The sequence below is a fragment of the Opisthorchis viverrini genome (genome assembly GCF_000715545.1).
Source record: "Opisthorchis viverrini unplaced genomic scaffold opera_v5_310, whole genome shotgun sequence".
NCBI lineage: Eukaryota > Metazoa > Platyhelminthes > Trematoda > Opisthorchiida > Opisthorchiidae > Opisthorchis > Opisthorchis viverrini.
The window spans coordinates 543773-569597 of NW_008751966.1; the positions used below are offsets into that span (position 1 = coordinate 543773).

Genomic DNA, 25825 nt, shown 5'->3' on the forward strand with positions numbered 1-25825 from the left:
TGAGTCTTTCACGTACTTTCAAAACTTCATGAGTGGCAAATTGGTTGATTTCCTAACATTCAAAGGCCATTTAACCAGTTGAGTTCAGAACAAGCACACAAGGGCAAAGTTGGTTTATGTTCACTGGAGAATGATGCAATACATGAAATGGTTACAGGATAAAACAAAGACAGTTACTTGTGGCAAGGAGTTTACTGCATTTATGGATGCAAAGCCTTCTGAAATAAGAATTTTCGACCAAATCCCGCTTTTTGGTATTTTTAACTAGTCTGAACGTTCTGGTACCCTGTCGTCAGCGCTTTCATTATGAAAATCGCACGTGGTCGGTCAAATAAATTCACTGACAGTAAGAACTGCAGCAGAGATTACGGCATGGATAATAAATTCGTCTGACGATCGGAGTGTTCTTGATCCACATGGTATTTCGGCTGGTGCTGCGTCTGGTGAGCTGGTAATCTCCTGTGCTTCCGGACAGTCCTGTTAGGCAAAAAATCAGGACAGTTAAGCACCTGACAAACTTCTGGCTTAGTGTGCTACTTTATGGGATTGAATACTAACCGTTGATCCATAACCGATTTGGCCTCCCTTGTAGCTTATTAGATAACCGTAGTGCCAAAATCCCATCGATCTTGTTTCTTTTTGAAAACTCAGTTGAACATATTTGAAGGTGCAACTAAACTATTAAGCGGACTCTTGTAATTCGTGTATGTTTTCATCTAACAGTTTTTAAAATCTTTTCTTTTGTGGGCAGTCACTTTTACCTTTACATGCGGCCCCTGTTTGACTGTCATCAAATACACTATTTCGGATGATTCAGTCTGTTACGGGCCGCACACGCAGGTGGCGGAGTTATTACGAAGGTCCTGAGGATGTAATGTCCTCTGTTGAGACCATTTTAAGGGACTGAACGAGCAGGGCCATTCGCAGAAAAGATTTAACTGCCGAAACGGTCTTCAATTGTCCCATCAATAGTCCAATTATCCTGCTGCATGGTGTACCCAAAGGAAAGAGCTGTACAGAGTTCCCTAGTCATTAACCGTATGTTGGTCCCATTTGATAATAAAAGTGATTTTAGCTCCCTGAACTTTGTGATTATGCCGATGAGTTGTTAATACCATAAATGCGCAGTCTGAAGTTCAGCAAAACGAAAAAAAGGTTGAGTGAAACTTTGGGGTTAAGTCTACCAGATGAAATCCAGATATATCGAAACCAATGATGCACTGTGCGGGTTTTCATGAATCTTCACACGTTGCTTATAGAAATATATACTACATTATGCTAAATATCAGCTGTAATGAACTTTGCGTTGCAGATTCGACTGCAGGTATCATTAACTAGGGTCCCATTCAAAGTCCGTATGCATGAGTATGTTTATAAGCTATGAATAGAAGAAATGCCGTGTTTAGGTGAGCACTTTTATCCGAGAGTTTTCGTCAGCATTATAGGTAATACCGTATCGAGAATGGGCCAAGAGGTAGAAATATCTCACTCGAAAACAAGAAGCATTATTAGATGTTTCTTTTCGGCTCACAATGAAGCCGGAAAGAACTTCGTACACATACCAACGGACACGTGTCAGTATGACTCCAGTGCATGGTGATACGGCGATGAGGCTGGTAGCAGCGATTACAGCTCAGGTTGACTGCAGTCTACCCGCCCACCTNGCTGAACGGGAACACTGGCTGCTTATTTAACTGTGTCGCCAAGTTTTGCTTTTTAGAAGTAGGTCATGTGCCGGGGCCATTTTTGAAGAAACTGGATGTCCTGAAGGTTTTCTGTGTATCCTTTGCGAAACGTATTCTAACAGATCAGTTTTACTTTGGTCTTTTTGGCGGTTCTGAAAGAATCCTGGCCCTGACACTAAACATGTTTCAATCACTTCCTCACTCTTCCCCTTTCCTTTCAGACGAAAAATTCGCGGAGCTCATACATTCATATTTTACGGACCGCCAACATTTCCCTGGTTCGTAAAGGAATTGTTGGATTCAGGGCACAAATCTGATGGAGCTTCTTCAGAACAACCAACCGCGNGCGGTTCATCTGAACATACTGTACTATCCGCCGTTTGAAGCAGCACAGGTTTCAACCATCACAGGAAGGATCGATATATGATTATACATAAGAGGAGCAATTTGTACATATGTAACAAAATTCACATATTGTTGGGGCTTCGTGTTCTCTTCAGTGCACTCAGTCGCTCGGAGCTTTTCCCTTTATTGTAGACAGGTGTGGAGATATCGCCTGCTCAGTGAATCTCAGTTGTGCTTTTTCTGTTCAATTTGATTTAAAGACTTTGTTTCCTAAGGGGTAAGGTATCATGGATAGGGCTACATCTGTAGTATATGCTTATAGGTCGTAGTCGTACAACCATGAATATGCCCTCTATAGAAGGGTACGGAATAGCTGGGAATGGGTGGGTAAACATTTCGCGGCACGGCAAACTAGTGCAACACTGGACATAATGAATTTCGCAGGTCTGATTATCCATTGGACGCAGAACGGACAAGGTTGGGGAGGTTCCTTGTCCCTTTTTTAACGCATCATTCTTAGCCTACACTACTCCAGTGCAAATAGAATCGGCGTGTCAAATCTTCAGTGGGAGCTGGAAAGACCAGTTAAGAGATGTCCAGAGCAAAATTTGTTTCCCAATTTGGCGTACTTTCACTGTATCCGCTGCAACTTCAGGTGTATGGAGTGCTAGATTTGTGCTCAAAGGTACTAATATATGGAGTGGCGAAATCATTCGGCAGCTTCGTGTCTGTCGGCTTCGACTGCGTTTGTGCTGCTTTCGTTCGAGCGATTGTTGCTTTCACCTGATTTTGAAATTTCTCTTTTGTGCTTTAAGTGGAAGCAGTGGATAATTGCTCCGCTCTTGTGAATCATCATAGGCACCCACCTCGTAATCCACAGAAAAGAGGCGAGTTGCTTGGTACATGCTCGGCTACATGCGGCTGATTCGAAGTTATTTTTCTATTAATCTATGGGTGGTGAGCGAACTGTTCCGTAGTACGACTAACATCTTTGAAAATCTCCCCAATAATCCATCAGTTTTTGCCAGCCTGTTTAGCAGAATTTTACTGAACGACGAGAACTGTCGTCTTTTTTAATTCAGGTGATACCAGTCACAACATCAATGTGGGCAGCTAATGTGCGAGGTTGAGTGGACTGTGCTTACAAGGTGAAATTTTGGTCTTAAGTAGCTCGTGTGCATTACTCTGCAAGCCTAGGTATGACGACTTTGGATCTAACCGAGAATTTTGACTTCAGGTAAAATGAAGTTTTATGTTAAAATTACTGTATGAGCGTGTCTGAAGGGCATTTCTAGTACAAACTGAGGAGAAGGACCAAAGTGCCATTCATCGTCGCTTCCTCATTAGTTCAACCGCTGAAGACGCTGCATAGCATGCGTGTCAGTTTAGGTGATGAGACTAAAGTTCGACGATGAGCCATGGAACTGGGCGAACGTGCCTCGCATCAGGCTTGGACGAATGCGATAGATCCTGCTACACAGCGTGAGCATTCAAGACAGTAAAACTGTGTTGCAATTCGTGAACTTAAACGACAAGTGCGGAAATTAGATGGATCCGGTAAGCTGTGTACCCAACGAAGAGAAGAGACAATGAGGCTTTCATAACTACTCTCCGTTTGTTTAGTGTTCAAATTAAGTCGTGGACACCTCTTTCAGATAGCTCTGTTGAGATGAGATTCTAAACCCAGGGTGGGCTTCTTACACACTCTCTCTTAGTGCCTAACGCCACTATGAATCGCCTTTCTAACGCNCACACTCTCTCTTAATGCCTAACGCCACTATGAATCGCCTTTCTAACGCCTCGTGATTTTAGCTGGCACAAGTGAATTACCGTGTGCTGAGTGGAGTCTTTCAGTACTTTCAAAACTTCATGAGTGGCAAATTGGTTGATTTCCTAACATTCAAAGGCCATTTAACCAGTTGAGTTCAGAACAAGGACACAAGGGCAAAGTTGGTTTATGTTCACTGGAGAATGATGCAATACATGAAATGGTTACAGGATAAAACAAAGACAGTTACTTGTGGCAAAGGAGTTTACTGCATTTATGGATGCAACGCCTTCTGAAATAAGACTTGTCGACCAAATCTCGCTTTTTGGTATTTTTAACTAGTCTGAACGTTCTGATACCCTGTCAGCGCTTTCATTATGAAAATCGCACGTGGTTGGTCAAATAAATTCACTGACAGTAAGAGCTGCAGCAGAGATTACGGCATGGATAATAAATTCGTCTGACGATCGGAGTGTTCTTGATCCACATGGTATTTCGGCTGGTGCTGCGTCTGGTGAGGTGGTAATCGCCTGTGCTTCCGGACAGTCCTGTTAGACAAAAAATCATGACAGTTAAGCATCTGACAAACTTCTGGCTTAGTGTGCTACTTTATGGGATTGAATACTAACCGTTGATCCATAACCGATTTGGCCTCCCTTGTAGCTTATTAGATAACCGTAGTGCCAAAATCCCATCGATCTTGTTTCTTTTTGAAAACTCAGTTGAACATATTTGAAGGTGCAACTAAACTATTAAGCAGACTCTTGTAATTCGTGCATGTTTTCACCCAACAGTTTTTAAAATCTTTTCTTTTGTGGGCAGTCACTTTTACCTTTACATGCGGCCCCTGTTTGACTGTCATCAAATACACTATTTCGGATGATTCAGTCTGTTACGGGCCGCACACGCAGGTGGCGGAGTTATTACGAAGGTCCTGAGGATGTAATGTCCTCTGTTGAGACCATTTTAAGGGACTGAACGAGCAGGGCCATTCGCAGAAAAGATTTAACTGCCGAAACGGTCTTCAATTGTCCCATCAATAGTCCAATTATCCTGCTGCATGGTGTACCCAAAGGAAAGAGCTGTACAGAGTTCCCTAGTCATTAACCGTATGTTGGTCCCATTTGATAATAAAAGTGATTTTAGCTCCCTGAACTTTGTGATTATGCCGATGAGTTGTTAATACCATAAATGCGCAGCCTGAAGTTCAGCAAAACGAAAAAAAGGTTGAGTGAAACTTTGGGGTTAAGTCTACCAGATGAAATCCAGATATATCGAAACCAATGATGCACTGTGCGGGTTTTCATGAATCTTCACACGTTGCTTATAGAAATATATACTACATTATGCTAAATATCAGCTGTAATGAACTTTGCGTTGCAGATTCGACTGCAGGTATCATTAACTAGGGTCCCATTCAAAGTCCGTATGCATGAGTATGCTTATAAGCTATGAAGAGAAGAAATGCCGTGTTTAGTTGAACACTTTTATCCGAGAGTTTTCGTCAGCATTATAGGTAATACCGTATCGAGAATGGGCCAATAGGTAGAAACATCTCACTCGAAAACAAGAAGCATTATTAGATGTTTCTTTTCGGCTCACAATGAAGCCGGAAAGAACTTCCTACACATACCAACGGACACGTGTCAGTATGACTCCAGTGCATGGTGATACGGCCATGAGGCCGGTAACAGCGATTACAGCTCAGGTTGACTGCAGTCTACCCGCCCACCTTCGTCACAGAAGGTCGACGACTTGTATTGTATTACGAAGCTTTATGGAACGTCCCGATGCTGTAACTTTATTCCGATGCGGCTGCCTCAACCACAGAAACAAGCTTCAATAAAATTGCGTCATTTGAGACTCGCCAGACAGAATTTTGACCAGCTAAAGAGTACATGAACTGCAGCTTCGTATTACGTTAGGACAACGCTACCACCGACTAACTGCAGTAGCTTTCCTGGATTTCAAAGGAATCCGTGGATAATTCGGCTCTTCCACCCATATTTTATCAACGAGGAGCGCCCTCAGAGTTATTATTCTTCGTACTATTCATTCTGATACTTACTGTTGTCCAGACGTTTATCCACAACTAGTAGGGTTCCTCAAGGTCCTGTTTCCCCATCTTTGTTCTGCTCGATGACTTGGGGTGTGCTCTTCAAGGGGCCACGAGTCTGAGTGTGGAAGTTACAGCTGGATGATGATCGTGTGTCCGCATGAACTATTCTAAGTAGGACATCGAAGCTACTTCCTTTTATCCGTGTACACTTTGAACGTTCAAAGTGCAAGCTTACTCACCCCTATGTGACCCTGAATTTCCCGGAGGGAAAACCCGAATTTGTTGTTAGATTTACTCGTTTTCACAACTTCATAGGTCTTGACAGGACTGTGACTCGTCCGAGAGCTCGGGCGAGTCGCTTTCAGATTTCCTTGTGAATGAGATTTGTGGTTCAGCTACCATTACACACCTATTAACCCGTCACAGAAGGCCGACTACTTGTATTGTATTACGAGGCTTTATGGAACGTAACCTGCTAGCATCCAAACCAGGAAGCTTGTTGCCGTTATAAGTCTCAGCACTTCTGTGCCGCTGACCAAGGACACCACTCTTCCCTGAAAATGAAGACACTTTATATAATATGTACACGTGTCTCCATCAACTATAGAGTACAACAGGAACCAACGTTTTGATTGCATCGGTGAATATTTTTGGTAACAGTTTAGGTAGCCATCTGTTCTCATACTCACGTCTTTCGCTCGGCTCGCCAAAGTTTATGGAGTACTAATATGTTTTTCTGTCTTGAAGCGCTATCGTACCGCAGGTTCAGGTGAACTCCCACCAGTGTTATACAAACACTGTGATCAATCTTTGCGTTTTGCCTAGATCAAGTTGTTTAAATTAACTTGACAACAAGATTGCGTCCCGATGCTGTATCTTTATTCCGATGCGGCTGCCTCAATCACAGAAACAAGCTTCAATAATATTGCGTCATTTGAGACTCGCCAGACAGAATTTTGACCAGCTAAAGAGTACATGAACTGCAGCTTCGTATGACGTTAGGACAACGCTACCACCGACTAACTGCAGTAGCTTTCCTGGATTTCAAAGGAATCCGTGGATAATTCGGCTCTTCCACCCATATTTTATCAACGAGGAGCGCCCTCAGAGTTATTATTCTTCGTACTATTCATTCTGATACTTACTGTTGTCCAGACGTTTATCCACAACTAGTAGGGTTCCTCAAGGTCCTGTTTCCCCATCTTTGTTCTGCTCGATGACTTGGGGTGTGCTCTTCAAGGGGCCACGAGTCTGAGTGTGGAAGTTACAGCTGGATGATGATCGTGTGTCCGCATGAACTATTCTAAGTAGGACATCGAAGCTACTTCCTTTTATCCGTGTACACTTTGAACGTTCAAAGTGCAAGCTTACTCACCCCTATGTGACCCTGAATTTCCCGGAGGGAAAACCCGAATTTGTTGTTAGATTTACTCGTTTTCACAACTTCATAGGTCTTGGCAGGACTGTGACTCGTCCGAGAGCTCGGGCGAGTCGCTTTCAGATTTCCTTGTGAATGAGATTTGTGGTTCAGCTACCATTACACACCTATTAACGTTTGAAATGTCAGTTAGTGCTCCGTCTCCTCCAGTCTAAATTCCTGTATTGAATTTGAATTGAACGTTTCGAAAGCAAAACGCTTGCAATCGACAATAGCGACAACGCAGGCAATGGCAATCAAAACAAACGGCGTGGTCAGCTGCTGCAGTCGAGGAAGCTGCAGACGAAGAAAGGATTACTCAATTAACGCTAGTAAAAAAAACAGCACCTACATCAGCAGCTGCAGCATGCTAACAATGTAGAACATTGCTGGTCCATTGAGCACGCTCACTTGCATCTATAGCGTAACAACTTGAATCAGGTAGATATCAATACATGGGAATAACGCGCCGTTATTGGCCCCAAGGACCAAACATTGCATCAAAAGATAGTCAGTTGATGTAGTGCTAGTCTGAGGCATTGGTGTTCTAACGGTTTAAACACTGACTACCGTAGTTCGCTCCTCGTCTGAGAGACATTTCGCACTAAATTGATCATTGTTAGATGCTGAACACAGGAAAAGAAGCGAATTCACGAATGACCTGAAATAATGAAATTTGAACTTTTCGTGATACCCTGTAGTTTTAAAACTCCAAAAGAAATGAAACGGATACGACCGCCATGGGTGGGTAAACTTGGGGGGTGGGCTGTGACACTAGGATAAAATTGGGGACAATGTTCACCTATAGTAAGATTATACGGGATATGTCCGGATTCGTACTGAAAACAGTCATGCTTTTGCCAACCAGCCATGGTCCCTATAAGTAGGGCTAGAATACAAAAGTCTCGTACGTAGTTGACGAAAATCGGTGGTTTGCGTGTGCATCTTGTGTCGATTCCAAGAGGAATCAAAGTGCGAACATCAATAAATCCGGAATTTATTTATTTCATAATTGTTTTGATGAACACCAAGTCTAGCTATTTTTCCTGACAGGAATGTGGGAGAGAGCCATCCACCAACGAGAAGGAATTTGCTTCACTTCTGTCCTAAATCCCAATTTTGCCAAAGTTATCGACTGCATCGTCTGTACAGATAGGTTTCGCAGTGTGTTGGTCTCACCTTAACCTGCATTCACGTGTAAACAGAGTGTGAAACTAGATGCCCTACAGGTTGAGTAACATACACTCCAAATTTGAGGACATTGCTGACTGAACACCGACATAAGCATTATTGTGACCTGGATGCATTTAGATGGTCTTTTGTTACTCACGTTGCAAGCGGTTGAGCATGGCGGACAGTTCGCCTTGCCAGTCAGGTAGAAGTACGTTCCCACCGTATCGATCTGAATCGTACCACCTTCTAGTGGGCATTGAAACGATTTCCCTTCAAGTGTGAGTATTAAGCCCAGGGTGGAAGAGCAAGAGAACTGAAACAAATACGGATATTTTTAAACGTATGAGATTACTCGGGAAACGTTTGTACAATGGCCAAAGGACCTAAAGCTTAAGCCGAGGGTAAATGAATCTACGTCTCAGTAAGATACGAAAGCAAATGGTTAACCAGAGCTTCAATGTATCGGTACTTGGCTCGTACTGGGTCTCAGCAACCTGATCTAGCGCGATTGGTTACTCCAATGTTTAGGCTGCTACTGGAGTTTCCCATTGCAGTGCACTAAGTCTTTAGGCTATATTGCATGCGAACAGTCAACGATAGATTAGGTATATCGCTCTTTTACCCTGTCTAGATCAGTATTTTTTGTAAGGATTTCATCCTGTCTAGGGGAATACAGCACAACCTAATCTTTATTGCAGATAATCGGCGGCGAATCTGTCATAAATCCCTGATGTTTCGAGCCCACGTGCTTTCGAATATTGGGTCTCTGGTATTCAGTTTCGACAGACTAATCAGTGGAACGTTCAGTTTGTACTAGACATCAACTTTGAATATTAGCTTAGGTAGCAATGACATCTCAATGTTCAGCATCCCAAAATCGTGTTTAGTAGATTCATTTACCTTGTGACATGTAGCCACTTGATTTTTCATAGTAGTGCTTGTGTAGCATTGTGCTGATGTCCAAGGTTCATTGATGTGGTCCAGGCAGAAGGAGTTTACGCCATAAAACTGCAACCACTTATTCGTATTTGGCGCTGTAAAATAGATTGAGTTCAATAAGAAGAATTTTGATGAAAGGATTTCGGTTGGATGTACAAATTAACACGGGTTATCAAAGTAGGACGAATGAAGCACGTTTAACACGCTCTAATCCACTAAGCTCACTGTAAAAAAGTCGTAATGGTATCGTCAGATCTTGTCATCAAAGTAGGACGAATGAAGCACGCTAAACACGCTCACGCAATCCACTAAGCTTACTGTAAAAAAAGTCGTAATGGTATCGTCAGATCTTTCTGCCGTACTCACAGACCGAGAAGAGGAGGTCCGTTAGTCGAAGATACACTTACTTCAGTGTTCCAGCCACCTTGGAAATACCAGGCTGTGGAGTACCATAATGCCAAGTCAAAGTTGGAACTGTAATCTTTCATAACACAGATTTTGACAAGTAACATAATGGCAAAGATGAGAACCTACGAATATTTACACGTCCGCTCCTTAACAACTCCGAGTTGGTGAGGATAAACGCGTTGAAAATTATCCATACTGCTTTCTTTGTTGACTAATCACATTTTGTTGTCTCACCAGTCAGGGATCATTGACAAACTATGTTAAAAAACTGGTCGAAAATCACCAATAGGACAATGACAAATTCAATGTTTGATCGTTCGACCTAAGCCGCATTGCACACTCTGCTCAACTGCGATCGAAGACTAATATCTTGAACTGTGAAAACCTTTCAATGCTCCTTTCGTATGCAACCTATGGGAATAAGGCGTACGGCCAATCACAAATCATTATAAGTTATGCGAATGACTGAAAATGGGCCAAACTAACCATTAGTAAGGTATGGGCTAGCGGAATACCAATCAGAACGATCTGGTTGGCTGCTATTAAGGCTTCGATGGCAATAGTTACATTTTATCCGGTTGCTTTCATCGATATGCACTTCGAAATAACACCAGATATCACCTGATAATCTGAATTTTCCACGATTCATGCTCATAAAATGACTGATTTCGGTGTCATCGGAGAACATTTAGTGAACTGGTTGTGCTAGACGGAGCCGTTAGTGTTCCGATCCTTTTCATACTTTTCTTCAGGGACGTTCTTTTTTCATCGAGTCCGGTGGAGAATCTGAATCACCGACTGGCCGTATTCTTCAAACAGTAGAAGGATAGTATGCACTAGTTGGCGCCACCACCACCCAGAACGCACGCTGCTGTGAAGCTTAAAAACAAGTCACACGGCAAGCGATAACTTCTCAGAATGCTTTGAAACTATGACGAATTACCAAATGGGAGGACGTCACTCCCAATATTTGTGTCCGGCCTGTTAAGTTCTGAAAGGTTAATGCAGAGACTCATTGCCATGCTATACAACCCCTAATATCTAGTTATGTATCCTCGGATTGTGACTCCCTTTTGGAAGTAACACTCCATAAAAGCACGGATAAGATTTGAGTGATTCACAGTGTAAGGGTACGTCAGTCTATTGAAATCCGGCGGCGATTTGTTTACATTCAAGTCTAAACATAAAAATCAAACAAAACAGAAAATAAAGTGCATGTGTGGAATTGTGGTCATGATTAAAAAGTTTGGACGCCATTCGGTTAGTTCTGGAGCTTAAAAGTTTAAGAAGCTGAACTCCTACGCTTTTTCCTGCTGTGGCGTCCAGTTGTTTGGTGTGTTAGTGACCTATTCTGAGGATTATCGTTAAATTAAGTCGTGAGGGAGACCTGAAGACCTCTGAAAATGAAGCGACGGTGCCCTATAATTGTGATTTGAAACATGAAGCGCTGTACACCTCGTCCGAGGACATTCTGACTTCCCTTCGAGTTGTCTTTGGATTTTTATCAGGATGTCATGGGGCGCTCATCGGGAAGTGTTAAAACATTCAACAAGAGAGCACACAAGAAGTGCTTAGATGTCCCGACATGGAAAAGTGGGAAATGTACGAACATAATATGCTGGAGTAAAAACGAAGAGAAATTTTTGACCTGAGAAACTGACCGAAATGACTGGCCATAATTTGTGGCTTGGCGTTGGCTGGAGAAAACATTTATTCCCTTAAAGCGCATCGTCCAAAATTGACACTATCAATGTGGATTTGCGAAGAAAAGCCTCTTAGATGAAATCCTCCGCGATTTTATAAGTTGAGCAGTCGCCATCTTAGCAACTACTTGTCGTTCAAATGTGGTACTATTTTGGTGCGTAGCTGTCATGTAGTCCGAGGACTAATAGATTCCCATGGCCGAAACCTAGAGACGAGTAGTAAGAATCATACACTTACTCGTTGAGCTACTCCAAATTCCACCGGTACCACTTACTGGTGAAACATTCTTTTAGCAGAGTTCACTTTACGAGTGCGAATCATTATATCCATGTACATACTTCAACAAATATGGGATTACTGAATGTTAATCCCTAAGGGCCTTTCGACATTTCACCATGTGTGCCGACTGTACTTTAGTAGAAACATTAGCATTTTATGACACTGACAATGGTGACTTTCTAGGGTCATTCAACAGAGAGGTTCGGTCAAGGAAACTTGGTGACCTGTCTTCTCGGGGTTGTGGTCCGAGTGGCAACTGATGAACAGATTCAGGTTGTAAATGGTAGTCTTCCTAAGAGCGACCTCTGAATGAATTTCACTCCACGGGAGGGCCCACAGAAGACGTTCCTTACTATATTTCTGTGTGATTTCTCATCACTACTCAGTGAATCTATTAATCCACGATTTGATTCCGCGCATGTTGACACTAATTCAGGAGACTAATCGTGAGCCCCATGAGACGAAAAAAATAGCCGAAAACCGCGTATCGTGAGGACAGAAAAGTGATTTGAGAAGGAAATTTAAGCCACAAAGGCGCAAAGCCAAAACATGACCTAACTTTCTATAGAGAAAATGTCGGTAGCTCAGGTAGCGTAAATGGTCGTTGGCTTGTTCGTTGGGCTGGGCAATTCGATTGCAAACATTTCATCACCAATCGAGGTGACATCATCGGTGCGTTATTGGGGAGCTCCACAATGACGCAATCGAATTGCCCAGCTAAGCGAACAAGCCAACGACATGACCTAATTCGATAATAAGCTGACAATGAATCCAAGAACTTTATCACTTGAACTGAATGAAAAGTCTGAAACATATTACAACATCTCGCTTGAGTTTCCTGTTGGCTGCTTGATTTGAACACTAGTAACCACATTACAGTATGTACAGCTTATAGGTTTTCGTGAGCGATATCTTGTAAGTCAGAATGACAGAACCACCACTGATTGCACTACATCAGCACTGGTGCAAAATTGCCATAGAATAACGGCAAGTGAAAAGAAAGTAGACGACTTGGAACGTAGCCTAGTATACTTGGAAAATACGTTCAAGAATAAGATGCCCACAGATTCAGACGGCATTGAAACGATAAAAGCTGAACATTATCTCGAGACAGGGCTCTGTCTGCGGACCCAGAATTTTTGTATCGTCCTGAACATAGGCTCAATGCATAACGGTGTAAACAATAGCCTGACACTCGATCTGGGGACTGGCAGGATGCTTTCCAAACATTTTCCAACTGATTCAAAACTACAACCTTTCTAGACGGCGATTGGACATGTGCGGTACTTTTCTCACGCCCGTCGACATGATGATGTTGACTTCGCTTCGTCAACAATTCCTGAGTTACGCGCCAATTCATTGTGGACAGACAGGTTTCCTTGACTAGCTTGTGTTGAAAAGTGCGAGTACTCAATTGTCTGAGGAAAATATACATAGTAAACTTCATGTCAGAGTAGATTTCACGGGCATCTATTTTATCGCCGTGGCTCATTTGCAGAGAAAGTCTCGTTGAGCTGTTGAAAAATATCGGCTGCGAACGTACAGTTGTTCAAACCTAGGAGGACTCCATGTCAGAGTAGATTTCACGGGCATCTTTTGTATCGCCGTGGTTCATTTATAGAGAAAGTCTCGCTGAGCTGTTGAAAAATATCGGTTGCGAACGTACAGTTGTTCAAACCTAGGAGTGAGATTTCGATAAGTTACTTTAGAAAGCGATATCGAAACAGGCAAGAAATTACAAAAGACGTTCACAGACATTAACCAGTCCACCAAGAAACTCAAGCAGTTTGCCTTGAAGTGACCACCAAACTTATATTTCAAACTAAAGATATCCGGCATGAGTTGCACTATATTTACACCAGAAATCAAACTCATTGGAAAGTTACTGAGTATTTTTTTAATAAATAGTCTCTGGAAGCTCTTCCAATTCTTTTACAGTCTTCATGATCTTCAACACTGATGCGGTGTCCTTAACATCACCCCCGAAAGGTCAGAAAGCCTACCTGATGAAATGTTGTAATTTGGAGAAGGGAGTCCTGTACAGTTGTTCTCTGCCTGCAGCCAAGAGTCACATGATCCGATCAGTCGTGTGACTTGTTGCAGGCCATAAAATTTGTCTTCACGCGCACCCATCTGTGGATTTGTGTGTCCGTTTATTCATTTACCTAACGCCTCACCCATGCGAAACTTGTCACTGTTTAGCTTAGCCATTATGCGCCTTTAGTCTGCCACGCCATTCTTCTGTTAATGAATCATGCACAGCCAACCTATTTCATATCTGAATACACCAACTTCCAAGTCGGCCTTGTTGCGTTTCGCCAAAATCATTCAGATGGACCAGCATTACATCCAGGAATGACAGACTGAGTAACGATAGATTCGAATTCTTCCGGAACTCGCAATTTTTAGTGTGATCTAGTGAGTAGTGTCATATTCGGCATCTGGTGTCGACTTTGTGAAGATATCATTCCAGTCGACGCTGCAGTCCCTTGATGAACCCACTAAAGGGCGCCCACCGGCGCAGAAACTCGATGGTGCAAGACATACTGCTTATTAAGCTTTAGTGTTGCCGCGAAATTTTCCTGATTTCAGCTTGAAGCGCAGTGTAAAATAGTCCACATTAGGTAAAAGGACGATTGTTTACATCTAATTATTCTTAAAGACTTGGAATCCCAAGTTCAACACAGCTGGTGTTTTATCAGACAACGAGCTTTGTGACATGGACCGTTCAAAGTCAAAATACAGCATAGTCTATAACGAGCAAGGCCAACCACTGAGACGAGTGAGCTGTATGCATCAGATCCCTGGCCATTCGAGCTGCTTAACCTTTCGAAACAGTTGGATAATTCAGCACTACTTGTAGCTCAGCATCGTAACTAACCTAGTTCTCACGACGTGTGATGAACCAGGTACAATAGAATCTCGAAATTCCTTGACCTCGAATTACCCGGTTAAACTTGCTGCCACAAAATTCCGTCCAGCATGTAGGTGAGGTAGCTTCGTATGGTTTGATGTCTCAAAAGCCATCGCTTGATCTCACTGATCATCGATACTGCTTAGCTTTTTAAGGAACTTGTATTTGGCAACAATTCGTTCTTCGTAGAAGTTGGTACATCACAAGATTTTACGAAACTGAATTCATCACCAAAAGTCAAGTTCTCCTCGGCATCACGGAGTGTACATTCCTCCCCAAAATAAAATTCACCAAAAGACAGTCGTTATCATAAAAAAGAATGCACCGTAAAAAAAGTCCTGGATAGCACTATACACAAATAATTTAAATAAATGACGTCTATGTCGTCTTTAGTCAGTTGATCTCACCATTTAAATGTAAGCCTTCAAAACTCACGGAAAAATATTTGGTTTGTAGTGACATCACAATACGATGACGACTCGCTACCGTTTCCAAACCAAGGCTAAATGGCAACAAGCAGTTTTGGTAGTCAAAATATGCTGTTTGAGGAACAGTACTTGTTTAGAATTTTTATTATGTATCCAAATATTCTGGGCCTCAAGCGAGAAGTGATGTTCAAGAATGCCGATTCCCACAGAGTACTCTATTAACTTTTTGCAGTGTTTTGGTATTCATGAAACCTCTGTTATGGTGCTGCCTAATGGGATTAAAAATGCTACTTGTTTAGGCTAGGTCATGTCATCAGTCATTTTATTTTGACTACTCGGGTTGCAGTTAAGAATTCCACTTTCCATTCAAAGAGGCTCTGGCGGATCTTAATTCGGATCACATAGCTCATCATATCAGCTGAGAGTTTTGTGGTTTATGGCACTTTTAATAAGCGCATTGCCCTTTAATTCCACAGCAATCTCCACAAATGCACATAAGTTACAAAGACACTGCTTTTAGCATGAAAAAGTTGGTTATACCTTCCGACCGGGAATTGAACTAGTACATATATTCATTTGTACAATTTAAGTGACATTTACTGCAGGCCCGTTGTAATCATGCTGTACCGACGCACACACTCAGATTATGGTCCTTGGACATATCGAAGGAGATTCGCTGTATGATTCAGTCAGTCGTTTCAGGCAAGGTTACAGGCAATCGTCTAGGATTTCCCTGGAATACGTTTTCTATCTGAAATCATACAGTAGCAACACATCAGCACGACGAAATGCGAAATATGCTGTTTGAACCAACAAACGTGAAAGCCGGATTCACAGATAGTCGACATAACATAAAGAGCCCTGTTGGATGCCAATGTACTTTGGACGACCCCTTTGCTCACATGAGTCCACCTGCTTTAAGTGCCCCAATTATCTATCTGTCTACTTAAACCATGTATTTCCTTGGTTCTTGGTCCTACCCAAGAAGAAGTGTTTCCTTTTCTAGTAGGAGTTGAACTGCACATAATTAAGCAACAGCGTTGATAAATTCCTTTGGAATTCCTTTAATCTTTCCTAACCCGTTAAGAGATAGATGGGTAAATCTCCTCCATATCGACTGGCACCTCTGAGGCAACAGTGATGCTTCTGTCTAGGAAACCTCACACTACAAGCGTTGTGTAGTCAGGCACAACATCGAATATCTACTTGGAACAACTTCGGCCTCGTATTCCATCTACGTCTAAGATACATGAAGAATAGTTTCAAGCAGGGACATACGTGGGATTGCATGGCACTGTGGTGATCTCACGTCTGAATGTACCCCTGCCTCTCTACTGCCCTTTCGGGAGATTGTTTGGTAGGGGATGTTTTATTGTATGGAATTTTTTATTATAAAGTCGAAACACACCGTAGTGAAACAGGCTGTTGTAATCCGACGTTTCGGTTGCCGTGGTTTTCAAGGATTGTAGAAATCCTTTAAACTTTATAATAAAAATTCCATACAATACACCACCACATGGCGCTCAGTCTTCCTAACACTCTTCGAGCCGATTTCGGCTAAGATGTTTCATTGTGTTCGAGATAAATTAACTTACTCGACGTGATAAGTTAGAAAATCTAGTTAAGACGACAAAATTACACAAATGGACCTTGAATAGGTGTCGAGCAACTGAGGGCATAATAATATTAGTAAGCGCCTTTCCTCAGTGTGAATCTCACACAAAGTATGGAAGTAAAAATAACCATTTCATGAGCGAAAAGGAGAATCACGGAATCACCTAGTTCTTCAGGATGTTCTATCGTCGTCGTCATTCATTCGGTCTCGTACTGGATTGTTGCCACTTATTTCAAATAGCCGCTTGAGTGTACACCAACCAAAACCAAATGCAGCAGCCTCTAGAAGAGAGATTATCAAGTAACGTGCCCTATAATATATAAGAAGCTCAGAAGGAAAAATAATCCATACAACCCTTTTTTGAGTTATCACTGAAGGAGCCAGTCAACACTGGAGTCGAATTGTGTGGCTCATCAATGAGTGGCACAATACCCTGTTTAGGCGCGAGTTAATCGTAACGCTGACTGACCGTTTGTGGTTGAGTGTTTCAAACTACTTGTCGGGAGGTTGTAGGTTTGCAATTCCCTAAAATTCTATGATATACCCACCGCTGGTGATTTCCGATGACACCAAAACAGCTGTATAGTGCTGCTTGGTGTTAATTCGGATAGATTAGCCCTATTCACAGAGCGAACTCTAAATTGAAATGATTTGGCCTCTCCCTGGACTTTGACATCATGTGTGGTTGATTGCCTAATGAGAAACGTGGAATGCCCCTGTGGATACCACGGGAGAGCAGACTCGCTTATGAGTGCATTGGTCTTACCAAAAACATCCCTTTCTGTTGTGCCTAAACCTCGTTTGTTGTTACGCCGCTCAATTTTGGTCTACTTGGATTACTAGCCCATACGACAGTGAACGTATAGTTCATACCAGGCACAACTGTTTCTCACCCGAATAAAGGGGCACCGATCCATCAGTGAATGTTTGCCACCATAGTATGGCACCATACTTGTGGGCACGTTCGGGAGTTGACGGAAATATTGGTACTCTGCTTCCAGTATGGACGAATGCATTCGCAAATCACATTGTCCAAATGCGTTGTCGTAGCTCAGGCATTCGGTTTGTCCAGCTGGTGGTTCTGCACACCAGGGGCGTATCGATTGTTCTCTGCAGGTGTATGAGATTAATCAAAGCAAATGACATTACTTGCATTATGTTCTGATGAATATCCACTACTAGTACCACTATGGTGAACAATCGAACTTCACATGGCAACTATACCGTCAATGGCCCAACGGGCTTGTCCACCCGGCAGAAGGACCGGGGTCACACTGTCTGATCTACATAACTTAATGCTTTTGATGAGAATACGTCTTCAGCTGATTTCTTTTGCTATGGTGTGTTTATGCCAGAAAAAGTCACTAGACTAAGAAGATTACCGCAACCGTATTCATATGGGTTGATCTGTCACGTAGTTGGGCGGTGGTCGGAAGTTCGGAAGGACATCAATTGAAACAGAATCGTTGTAAAAAAAAATCAAGCGCTTTGGTGACAGTGGCAAAAGTGGCTTGAAGTACGGTTTGTGTGAACAATACATTGACCTATTCTGAGAGCGTACAAGGACTCGAGTTAGGTGTGATAACATTAAATTGCCTTACCTAGTTCGAGATTCCATGAACTCGTAGCAACTCTTCTGAACAAAAGTGCAGCCCAAACCTTTACCCCATTTCCAGTCCGCTGCCCTGGACATGTCGACATTATACCATCTGGGAGAAAATAAACGGAGACACTGATAAAGTTGGATTCCATCCATATATATTTTTTGAACACAACTGAACATAACAAAAATAGTTAAATTGAAACCAGACCAAACAACAGCAACAATCCTTAGGTCCATGGTACATTTTAGGGGCCTCTTGGAGACCGAGGGAAAGGATCTCGGTTGCTGTTTTTTGAGCAGGGTTCTTTTGAATCCGATTCAAATAAGTCTGTAGGAAGATTGTATTCACGAACAGTATGAAGACTCTCGGTGTCAGTGGGACCACTGCAACACCCAAGCCCGATCACCACGTCAAGGTGGAGGTCTTAGGTCAAGATAGTGTATATATAATACATATGAAATGTATATTATATGATACTGTGACGTTGCTGTGAACCCAAACTTCATGAAGTCATCCTTTCATGTAAATGACAGTTGCTGAAGGCATATTACGTTCTTTGTTGGGAAATCGGCTTGATAAGAAGGAACAGATTATTCTGCATGTTTTTCTGTCTGTGATAATTACATTATCAATGTTACTACAAACTAACAAATACGGTGTTACATCACTGCGCTAACTGCGCGTTTGCGTGACCACGATTTCTCCTCCTCAGTGTCATAGATTTATAAAGCAACATTTTCTAGAGTATATACACTCAAAAGCATCTATTGATAAGCTTCCAACTAGTGGCTGATTAGCCGATTCAACTGCGGCCTTAGAAAATCAGGCAGAGCCAGAAGGAACAAACGAATTTAGTTCTCATAAACAAGTGGCATTCACAGTCCTGACTGGTTCATTTACATCTGAAGGCCTGCCGTCCAATACAAGCCTTAAGATCTTTGTATTATTCCCCATCAGTGAAATAAACCGAATGTCTTTGATAAACTGAGACAACGTCTTTCAGTTAATTTAACCACGACGATTGCAATCAAATTTGGCATTCAAAATAAACTTTCGGTATTTTAGTGATGGCTAACATTGTCTGCAACGTTTCGGCTGCTATGTTCTACTTCGGTTGATCCCATAACTTTTTTCGCCAGAGCCTTAGAGGAGCAGACACGGCAAGAAAAGACACCACTGTACAAGTTCTACTCAAAAACACACGGATTTATCGCTAGAAACCGACCAGAAGAAAAGGCACGATGACTTCATGCGAAATTCAGTTTAGTAGACCAGAACCAGCAGTCCATCGGTATGGGGGGAGTAGTTTTCGCCGCTTTTCACCAGCTTTTTTGGATGCACAAATGCATTCGACCGCGACTGGCCTATCTTAGGATGGTTCTAAGACATTAGGGCTGATTCCAGATTGTCAACTGTTTTAAGTATAGTGGCCACTGAAAATACTGGACTTCACTGCTTGGGTAATCAAGGCCCGAGTTTATACTAGCTGAACGCGCTTTGTCACTACCACTAGCTTTATCCGAACGATCCCAGTGTCCTTAACGGTCGGGCAAGTATTTTGTCCTAGTGCGACAAAGAGGAATAAAATATTATTTCTAAGTATTTATTGATCAAACAACCGGTTTACATAATATCAAGGTTGGGGGTCGCAGCCAATTTCATAGTGCCCATATTATTTATTTTTTCCAGCAATCAGTTGGGCTACGTTCGGTTACGCGCAAAACCCCAAAAGTCAAATCGTTCAAATGGAGGTTCATTAGCAAAGGCGCTATTACGAATACAATAGTACAATAATAGAATTGTATGAATCTCATATGATGAGACTACGCCGGCTTCTATACACCGGTTTAGGAACTGCTGATTTCTAACAGAATCCCAAAGTCACGCTGACTCGAGGCAAGCCGGCAAAAAGATAGCGAAACCCACATGTTGATTTAAACAGTACGTGCGATGACAAGGTAAGTTAAAAAAAAACAAAGAAGGCGGTATAGGCGCAACACTGAGACAAAAAACGGAGGATCACGTTGAAAAAAATAAGAATGGAAGAAAAGGATCCACACATGTGGGGTTCGAACCCGAGTAGTGGAAGCAATGTTCTACTCCACTCACAATTCAGACTATCAATGCAACGGATACCAACTGCCCGTGTGTACTCGGTGAGTGAATAACGTGCGGTATTTACGGATTCTATGGTTAACCAAATGACCCTTTCAATATTGCCCAGTAAGAGTTTTTACTCGTGCCGGATGTGCAGTTCTACAGTTCTACGGTATAGGTCTATCTTAACTGTGAAGTACCGCTTGTGCAACTAATTCTGTATTTTAATTGAGATAAAAATCTGTCAGAAAAAGCTTATTCATTTTGCCAGATGTTTCTAACCAAAAAACTGTAAGGCAACCGTAATTATATCTACCGATTGTCACCAAACTTTTTCGAAAGCGAGTACTTATACATTATTATATATATATATATATATATGCAAATTTTCCATTAGGGCCAGGAAACACTTTGTAGTAACGAGAATTCTTTTAGAAGATCTGAACATTTGATGGCACTCATAAATATGTCAATCGCGACAAAACTTCTTCATACAGTTTCCAGTCCCAATAGCCTCCTTCTACGGCCTTTTCATATTCGGCACAGGTGAATCAGAATTTAAAAAACGCCATGCAGTTTGGCACTGGAATAGAATGCTTAGTGTAAGCTGTCTGTGTGGCAGTTACTACTAATTGTTAAACAAATGAAACTGGCAGATTTTCTTAGATGTCCCAAAGTGCTCCCAAAAGTGAACAGGATTTACAGGAGTCCAGTAATCAAACACATCATGTAACCAGGCTGAATACATGCTACATGGGCCTTGAAACATCCCGCCCGGTTTCAAGTTCGCAGTTCGATCTGGCAGCTGAGCAAGTAGCATCCTTAAAATAGTGAACTATGAAGTAAGCTTTATACTTCCAACACCCTATCCGAACTTACCCGGTGTCTTGGAAGAACGACAGTGTTAAAGGTGACGGTACAAGCAATTGTTCGATGGATCCCGTCATCAGGTCATTCTGAAATGAGTCAAAAATGTTGACAGAAAACTACCATTATCAAAATTGATCTATTTTTGATTTTTGTCGTCTTAAACTACAAACATGTGAGTCATTTTATGTTCAACATTGGAATACATCGCATGGTTTACTACCGGAATTGTCGCCAAGCTGTTGATACCAATGCTGTCATGTACGCCAACTGATAGTTTTCCAACAAGTAAGCTTTTTGATCCACGAGGCGTAGTGGTCTTAAATTGCGGAAAATGAACTCAAGTTTGTCTCAGCTGACGTGGTCAGCACCAGTACGTTCGCGTTTGCGAAATTTTTCCATTTACATTTCTACTTTGAAGTAGCATGTAGACACTAAAATGTCTGAGACGACTTTGCAAGTCGTAGAGCTTACAAAGTGTTGCCGAAAGTTCTGTGAATTTAGCTTTCATCAGTGGGTTATCAAAAGCGGTGTGGCTAGAAACATTTTTCAGAGCTACCCAATGCTGTGTGACGTTAGCTTAGGATAAAGCATTCCCGCAGATGTCTCATGAATTATGGGTTACTGGTGTTTTTATAACAAGGTACTTTTGAGGTGAACATGTGGTTTATCAAGACCGTCTAAGGCCTGCGGCGTGAAACCAAAAACTAATAAATATCAGCAATGGCGCTGTCATCAGCCTCTATGACCGGCAGCGGTAGTCCGAAAAGTCAACGAAATCAAAGTATCCGAATGTAGGAAAGACTGAAGCAAAATAGCATGGGTTAGTAATTTGCCAACGGTCAGACAGGTTGCCAGGCAAACTCACTTATTTCAGGGGAGTACGGGCGGTGAATTTTTAAACATTACTGTTATTTGAGAACAAACAGTCTGAGAACAGGACACTGAACTTCGTCACTCACGTCATAACGAGGGTCGGCATTCTGGTAACTCGAGGAGGCCCCGACTAGTTCAGACTTATCAAGAGTGCAACCCAAGACAGTATGGCAAACTCTGACAACCTCCTGGGAGTTACGGTTACGCGATGGATATAATACATTACTCCATGCAACCAAACGAAGTCTCACCATCTATGACTAGTCTGCACCGACGGAGAAACAACCCACAAGTTACGTGGGTCTTCCAATGGGGCACTGCCTACTACAAAAGCCAGTCAACGCCGGATCACGTTATGTAAAACGACGGTTGTGCTGTATCCTGTTTAAATGGAAGATACTAAACTGCTGATTAACTCATCGTGGTCATTGCTACAGTGTACAGCTACTGACCATAGGGTCATGAGTTCAAATTCTGCAAGGGGTTCATGACGATCTAAACAAGGACGATGGAGATGTGCACTGCTTCGAGGTATTTTGACATCGATCGGCTTCATTGACAAGGAGGAATCTTGAATGGTACACATGAAGTCACAAAACCACAGTCTTACGAAAGTAAACGTATATTACCTTGGCGGGGCGTTTGGAATGGCACGGTGCAGAAAATTCAGATGGTGAATATTCTGTATGACTGTGCTGGTTTAGACAGTCTATAACTGCTGATAGAAGATTCAAACATTTTACCTCATCCTTGTTCTCGAACACACTCAAAGCTACTGGAGGAGAACAAGTAACGTTCGTTATAGTGCAAACCATTGCTTAGTGTATCAAAGTATGGAGAAAATAGAAAGACTTACGTTCCCAATGCGTTTTTCAAAATGTGAAATTGCAGTACCTGACCCTCCCTCGTTTTCCAGATCCACTCCGTCAAGAGTGGGGCAATCAAAATGGGTTCTGGCGTATCCCTATGGTGGATTAGGGGAAACATATCAGCTTTCATCAAACAAGAGGACAAACGGAAGTTAAATATCCTAGGTTAATAACATTACCAGTTTAGCTAAAGTTTTAGAGATGGATAAGCCTTTGAAAAGTTGTTACGCATAAAGACCCGGTTTTTGTAAGGAACATTTTAGTTAATTACACTGCACACAATTCCTAAAAATGCCGCTGATCCCGGGCAGGTAAAATGTATACTTTTTCAAAGTATGAACCTTTCGATCTCATGCATCTATCCACAATTGATTAGCTAACCTGTTGAACATTATGGCATCGTAACGGAACTCAGGAGACCGACTGTGAAAATTCATACAGTAATGTTTGTTCAAACATTCCAGGAGCCTAATATCTATGGTTTGTTGTCCATCAACAATAATTTCTGACTGCATTAAAATATGGATCAACGAGCATGAGGAATTTTTCAAAGACCAATTTAAATATCTGTGAAAACTGCCACTATTTTAAATGAGGTAGAGCATCGAACATCCCTAATATGGATATGTTCTTTGCACGAAAACACCGCGAACATTTTTGCCTTCCAAGTGCATGTTCATTTTAAAAAATCTCCCTCATAAGGTCAAGTTCTTTTAACTATGACAGTGCAATCACTTCACAGTAAAATTGACACGAAAACTTGATGAATGCGCTCAGTGCACTAAATGCAACTATCCAAGACGAAAGAGGATGGTGAATAAACTGTAGTGCAAAGCATTAAGTTCGACAAACTACACTGCAGTTTATGTTACTATGTGGACTCTCAAGCACATATAACGCAATGACTCAATATGCACTATGCCTCCGCACACAGGCACTACAACCTTGCGCCCGACTATATGCTGTCAGTGTACTTCGTTTCTGATTTAATACGTGCATGTATACATACTCCCTGGCCAGGGCATGCTAATTTGCGTGATGATTAAGCTAAAGAACTCATTGCTACTGTTTTTGAAAAAGTTTGGTGACAATCGGTAGATTTATTGCTGGGCAACGTTTCGCTTTTGACACAAAAGCTTCGTCAGGCCAAGTGACTAGGTTCCGAGGTTGATCGAGATTTAAGGCGGAAGGATGCTTTGGTTTTGTTGAAAACCTTCCTCAGCCAGGCGGACTGAACAGGTGGTTGTGCGTTGAGTGGTGGTTTGTGTGTGTTGATATGTTGCCTACTGGTCAGGAGCGGTTGGTTGGCTGTGACTGGCTGTTTGACTGGGCGGTTTTCTCGGTTCGTCCATCAAATGGTGTACTGGTCGGTAGGTATCCACGTGACCATTGGGCCTGGACTTTGTCTCCCCCGGGTCCTCGCTGACGTGCCTCCAAATGAATTCCTGTTTCTTAGTTCGTTGACCCGATACTAGGGTACATCGGAACATTACAGTTGGGCCACCGGTCCTTCGCATGTATTGGTGTGTGAGTTTGGATTGGATTCGCTGTAGAGTATCGTGTCTTCAGGAGCTCCCTTCCCTGCATTGAACTTCAGCGTGCAAAAAAGTTTACGGTTTCGTCATGCTTGGAAACTGGTCAGGGGATTCATTTAGTCCTGATGACGCAATACACACCTTTTATGCTTATATTGTTTACAAAAGAGGATATCAAAGAGCTTTGAACGTCTGGTTTGGCTTACATTTATATTATCTTTGTTTGCTTCAAAGTGTCATATCAGACTTGTGATAACCAGCAATCGGGTTTGCTTTTTCATTCACTTGGGGTGTCGGAAAACACAAGTGTCATGGAAAACACTGACATATGCACCACACCTCTGACCAGGTGTTGGAAAATTCATCACAGTTGCGGTTAGGGGATTATTTTCCAAATTTCAACAGATAGCGCCATCATACAAAGACGGGCACTGTGGTAAGCTAAGCGTGAAGCTAACCTGATACGGGTTTGGTTGTTCCGCAAAGACGAAACGAGTGTTGGCCCAGTTCGGTGTGCGAATCCGACATAGGATGTTTGTATGGCTGCACGTGCACTGATCGGTGTTTTTTCTGCCAGTCGCTCAGCGACAGACAGTCTCAAAGCTTACCCCGTATGACTTGAGTGCGTGGGTCGGGGGTTGCTAACAATAACTGCCAGGAGAAGTTGCAAGTTGTTTATCATACTGTTCGTAGAGTTCGCTTTTTACACATCACTGGCGGATGTGGATGCAAATAAAACAAATGGAAGACCAACTACTGATCACGCAGTAAGGGTGTTCTTTGCACTGGAGGATTATACTGGAAAATGTGCGCATTAGCAATCACTTGAAAGGTAGGATTGTGGCTCTTCGCTGTTATAAACTTTCTAACAAACAAGAAAATTCCCGAGGAAAGGGTTATCGTTACAGGAGCGGTCTGAAAAAAACGAGTTCTTTGTAGTTCGTCATTGAATAAGGTACAAGAGGATTTTCGGTATTTCCTGTCAAAAAGTGGTCGTGTTTCAAATAATCAGAAACAACAGAGAGAGTGAGACAGATGTCAAAGGATAATTCAGAGTCAGAATCACGTGGACTTGAGAGGGAGAGGGAGAAAGCAACCGGGCCAAAAGAGCAATTCAAGCTTTGAGTTTCATAACCTCGTATCAGTCGAAGATTTCTTTGAAGATTTCCGCCACTGTAACTCACACAAATGCAGTTTGCACCAACTTTTCCTCCGCTTTCGTACAGTACTGGCAGCCAGTTGG

General features: G+C 42.3%; 2 protein-coding genes across 2 annotated transcripts in view; one reads left to right on the plus strand and one right to left on the minus strand.

The window, feature by feature from the left end:
- Positions 1-2265, plus strand: part of T265_09840 (hypothetical protein) — a gene marked incomplete at both ends in the record, with an annotated part of 13029 nt that extends 10764 nt beyond the window's left edge. Inside the window, one exon of the mRNA XM_009176026.1 lies at positions 1907-2265. Within this exon, the coding sequence (XP_009174290.1) occupies positions 1907-2069 (163 nt within the window). The remainder of the gene's footprint in view (positions 1-1906) is intronic.
- A 1709-nt stretch (positions 2266-3974) lies between these two features.
- The window catches only part of T265_09841 (hypothetical protein), a gene marked incomplete at both ends in the record, with an annotated part of 50661 nt that continues 28810 nt past the window's right edge, over positions 3975-25825 (minus strand). The window contains 6 exons of the mRNA XM_009176027.1: positions 3975-4346; positions 8605-8760; positions 17628-17844; positions 18336-18443; positions 21315-21391; positions 23035-23142. Coding sequence (XP_009174291.1) covers positions 4197-4346; positions 8605-8760; positions 17628-17844; positions 18336-18443; positions 21315-21391; positions 23035-23142 — 816 coding nt within the window. The remainder of the gene's footprint in view (positions 4347-8604; positions 8761-17627; positions 17845-18335; positions 18444-21314; positions 21392-23034; positions 23143-25825) is intronic.